Source organism: Cyprinodon variegatus, unplaced genomic scaffold, assembly GCF_000732505.1.
Source record: "Cyprinodon variegatus isolate N-32 unplaced genomic scaffold, C_variegatus-1.0 Scaffold995, whole genome shotgun sequence".
Lineage (NCBI taxonomy): Eukaryota > Metazoa > Chordata > Actinopteri > Cyprinodontiformes > Cyprinodontidae > Cyprinodon > Cyprinodon variegatus.
The window spans coordinates 229,126-232,350 of NW_015151448.1; the positions used below are offsets into that span (position 1 = coordinate 229,126).

At 36.4% G+C, this 3,225-nt stretch overlaps 1 protein-coding gene across 1 annotated transcript; it reads left to right on the plus strand.

Moving 5' to 3' along the window:
- Positions 1 to 76: 76 nt before the first annotated feature.
- Positions 77 to 2,833, plus strand: rps28 (ribosomal protein S28). The gene is made up of 4 exons (XM_015399212.1): positions 77 to 167; positions 460 to 507; positions 2,395 to 2,517; positions 2,717 to 2,833. Exons 1-3 carry the CDS (start codon positions 129 to 131, stop codon positions 2,515 to 2,517), a joined length of 210 nt encoding a protein of 69 aa, XP_015254698.1. The 5' UTR covers positions 77 to 128; the 3' UTR covers positions 2,717 to 2,833.
- Positions 2,834 to 3,225: the final 392 nt, after the last annotated feature.

Here is a 3,225-nt window from a genome sequence, read left to right on the forward strand (position 1 = left end):
TTTACTGTTTAATAGAACTATATATTTAAATTTAATGATAATAAAAAAAAAACATGCAGTTCATTTTCCAGCATCCATATAAACGCTCCTCGCACCACGTGACTTCCTTTCTGGTCTAACCTGCCAACATGGACGCCAGCCGCGTGCAGCCGATCAAGCTTGCGAGAGTAAGAAAAACCCTCCAACCGTCATAGAAATCAGTTTTTCTGACGTTATTTTTTATTTAAACTCTTGTTGTTTCGGGTGGTATCAGTATATCAAAGCGAGCCGCATTTTTATGAGTTAAACTGAAATAATGTGTGCTGGTCTCGCGCGTCCATCATGGAGGCCCTGTCCGAGCTGCAGTGAGCTGTCGGCCTGCTTCCAGCCTCTTCACATGCTGTGTTTTGCTTTTTTTGTAACTTAAACATGAAAATAATGTTCTTTTGGGTTTATCTCTTGTGTTTTTGTTTTTTTTAGGTCACAAAGGTCCTCGGAAGAACCGGTTCTCAGGGCCAGTGTACACAGGTATGCTAACATCGGTTAGCTTCCTCAGACTCTAGCTTCCTCTACACTTTAATGAAGCTTTCAGCGTTTTATTTGTTCTAATTAATATCTGTTACAGCTCTTATGTAGCGGGGCCAGTTTTTTAGTCTGAACTGATTCTACAGATGGACTATTTTTATCTTCCAGGCCTTTATAGTTGAAGCCATCTTCATTATCTAGCTTTTGTTCGTTTTCCTGCTTTTAATCTGATTTTAAAAAATAGAAAAAAGGAAAGGGACTCGGTATTAAACCCTATAAACGGGGTTTTGTGATAGTTTTGGTTTAATTAAAAGCAGCTTTTGTTTTTTAGAGCTTGTTATAAATGATAGGGCTGCTATCTTTTAATACCACTGATAATTTTGACTTCTCTTTTGATGATCAACAGTTTAAAAAGTCAAACTTATGTCTCCCCAGCTGCAGGTCCCTTTTACCTGAAAGTTATTTAAAGAAATTTTGGAAAATTGTAGTTGGTTTCACAATAAAACAGCTGGAATCCACAGGAAGCATTAAATAATAATTGGTCTTTTACATTTTTCTGCAGGATTTCCTGAAATTTTTCTTTTTTTTCTTATTAGTGTGCTCTGTTGCACTTTAATGTCCTTATCAGGTAAAACTGTCGCCGTCGATCCTATGGGAGGTAGATCGGTCCCCTTTTTGGTTATTAGCTTTTTTTAGACATGCAGTGGAAGCACTTCCTCCATCTGCCATCATTCTTTAATGTTTTACTTGGTTTATTACATTTTTTTTTAGCTTAAATTGACACTTGTGTTAATGGTTTTGACAGTTTTAATCATGTAAATGGAGGAAGAGAAGCGACTATGGGCTCTGAATATCAGAAATAATCGGCATTGGACATAAAAAAATATATTTTAAAGAAGGCATCGCTCAGTTTCTAGGTCCTATATTTAGATCGGACGATCTGAGCTTTGTGGTGGGGTTACATGTTTTCTTAATCTCATGCAGACCTGATTTTATGTTTATTAGTTACTTTATGAAGAGGTTTAATGAACGCCAGCTAGATTTTTTATTATAATCATCAAATAATAACCATACTTCTGCAAAGGGGGAAATGTGGCTAAACATTTAATCTCACAAGCCCCATTTACACTAGCCCTGTGAAATCGTGCTGAGTGTGTTCCAGCCCGGTTGTGTCCAAAGTCGGCGCTCGGTCGCTAACCTGCAGATTTTAGGGTTTTTCTGCTTCAGGACAGCAGATTCTGATTAATGCAGTTCAGTAAAAGACTGCTAACCTGTGTAATACATGTACACTTGCACCTTAATCCTTATTTATCTTGATCTACTGTGTATATATATTGTTTATTCTTAATGCACCTTTTTCCTCCTTGTTTGCACCTTTATTTACTATGCCAATATGTGATCAGTGAATTTCTCCACTATTAGATCAACAAAGCTAATCTAACCTGCCTGTTTTAGTCTGTACAATTAGTCTAATGGTTCGATTATCAATTAAGATAGTTTAAAAAACAATTTTTTTGCTTCCCATCTGTAGATATGGTCTGTTTGAAACCTTTTTTCCACTTATATCCCTTTTGAATGTGGAAAATTAGATTAATTATATCAGTTGTGTCGCATCAAGCATTTCTTACCTTCTTGATTATATAAGTTGGTGTTCTTTTCCAGTAACAAACTATAAAATGCATAATGTAGAGATTTTAAAAACAAACTTTAAACATTTGGTGGATGAGATGTTTAAATGGAGTTAACCTCATTTTTAATAATATATTATCCACCACTGGAGTGTTGCATAATTAACTGCCGCCTGTTGTCGGCAAGGTTTTGTTTCAAACGGGAAAGAAAAAATTTGTTTTAAACTGTAGGTGAGAATTGATTTGATTTGTTTTCCTCCAGGTCCGAGTCGAGTTCATGGATGACAGCAACCGCTCCATCATCAGGAACGTGAAGGGTCCAGTCAGAGAAGGAGACGTGCTCACACTTCTGGAGTCTGAAAGAGAAGCCAGGAGGCTGCGATAGGTGAGGCCAAACTCCTCCGTCCCAGAGTTCAGGCCCACCTCTGACACAAGGACATCCTGGATCCAGATAGAATCACAAAAGATGTTCTTTCTAAAACACATGGAAAAATTTGAGGATGATGTAAAATAAACATCTGGGTGTTGAATATTATTTTGTGTGTTTACTGACTGACTGACTTCTGTTTTGTTTTTTCTTCCAGTGGAAGATGAAGCTGAGGATCCACTCCATGGCTGTGGAGCATCCGATGCCACCAGCTTCACTCAGTGGACTGCAGCTCCTGTTCTGATGTTTTGAAATAAATTTGGGGATTCACACATGGTCTCCTTTGATGTTTTTTTTTATTATATACATTTTTTGTTTGTTTAACAGATGAATTTCCTTATTTGCTCCATTATTATTTTGAGCAAAGAAGTTTCCTAAATGGAAATTTGAAGGAAATGTAAACCAGAAATCAAACTTTGCAACAACTTTGAATCAAAAACAAGTTGTAAGACTAATTTGGCGCTCTTCTCAGTTATACATTTTTTTTCCGAAACTTTTAGGAAAACATATTTTTTCAGATTTTTATCATTTAATTTTTGGCAAGCAGATTTAATAAATTTTGCCAAGCTCTTAGGCACACGTTTACAAAACGTTTTGCTTGTAATATTGGTATAAACTTCCCTCCGTACAGGTCTTAGGTTTGTTTATCTCTTAATGGTTATTAGT

Coding starts and splice junctions, on each gene's coding strand:
- rps28 (XM_015399212.1), top strand. CDS start 129: ATGGACGCCAGCCGCGTGCAGCCGATCAAGCTTGCGAGA. Junction 168..459: donor AGCCGATCAAGCTTGCGAGA/GTAAGAAAAACC, acceptor TGTTTTTTTTAG/GTCACAAAGGTCCTCGGAAG. Junction 508..2,394: donor CTCAGGGCCAGTGTACACAG/GTATGCTAACAT, acceptor GTTTTCCTCCAG/GTCCGAGTCGAGTTCATGGA.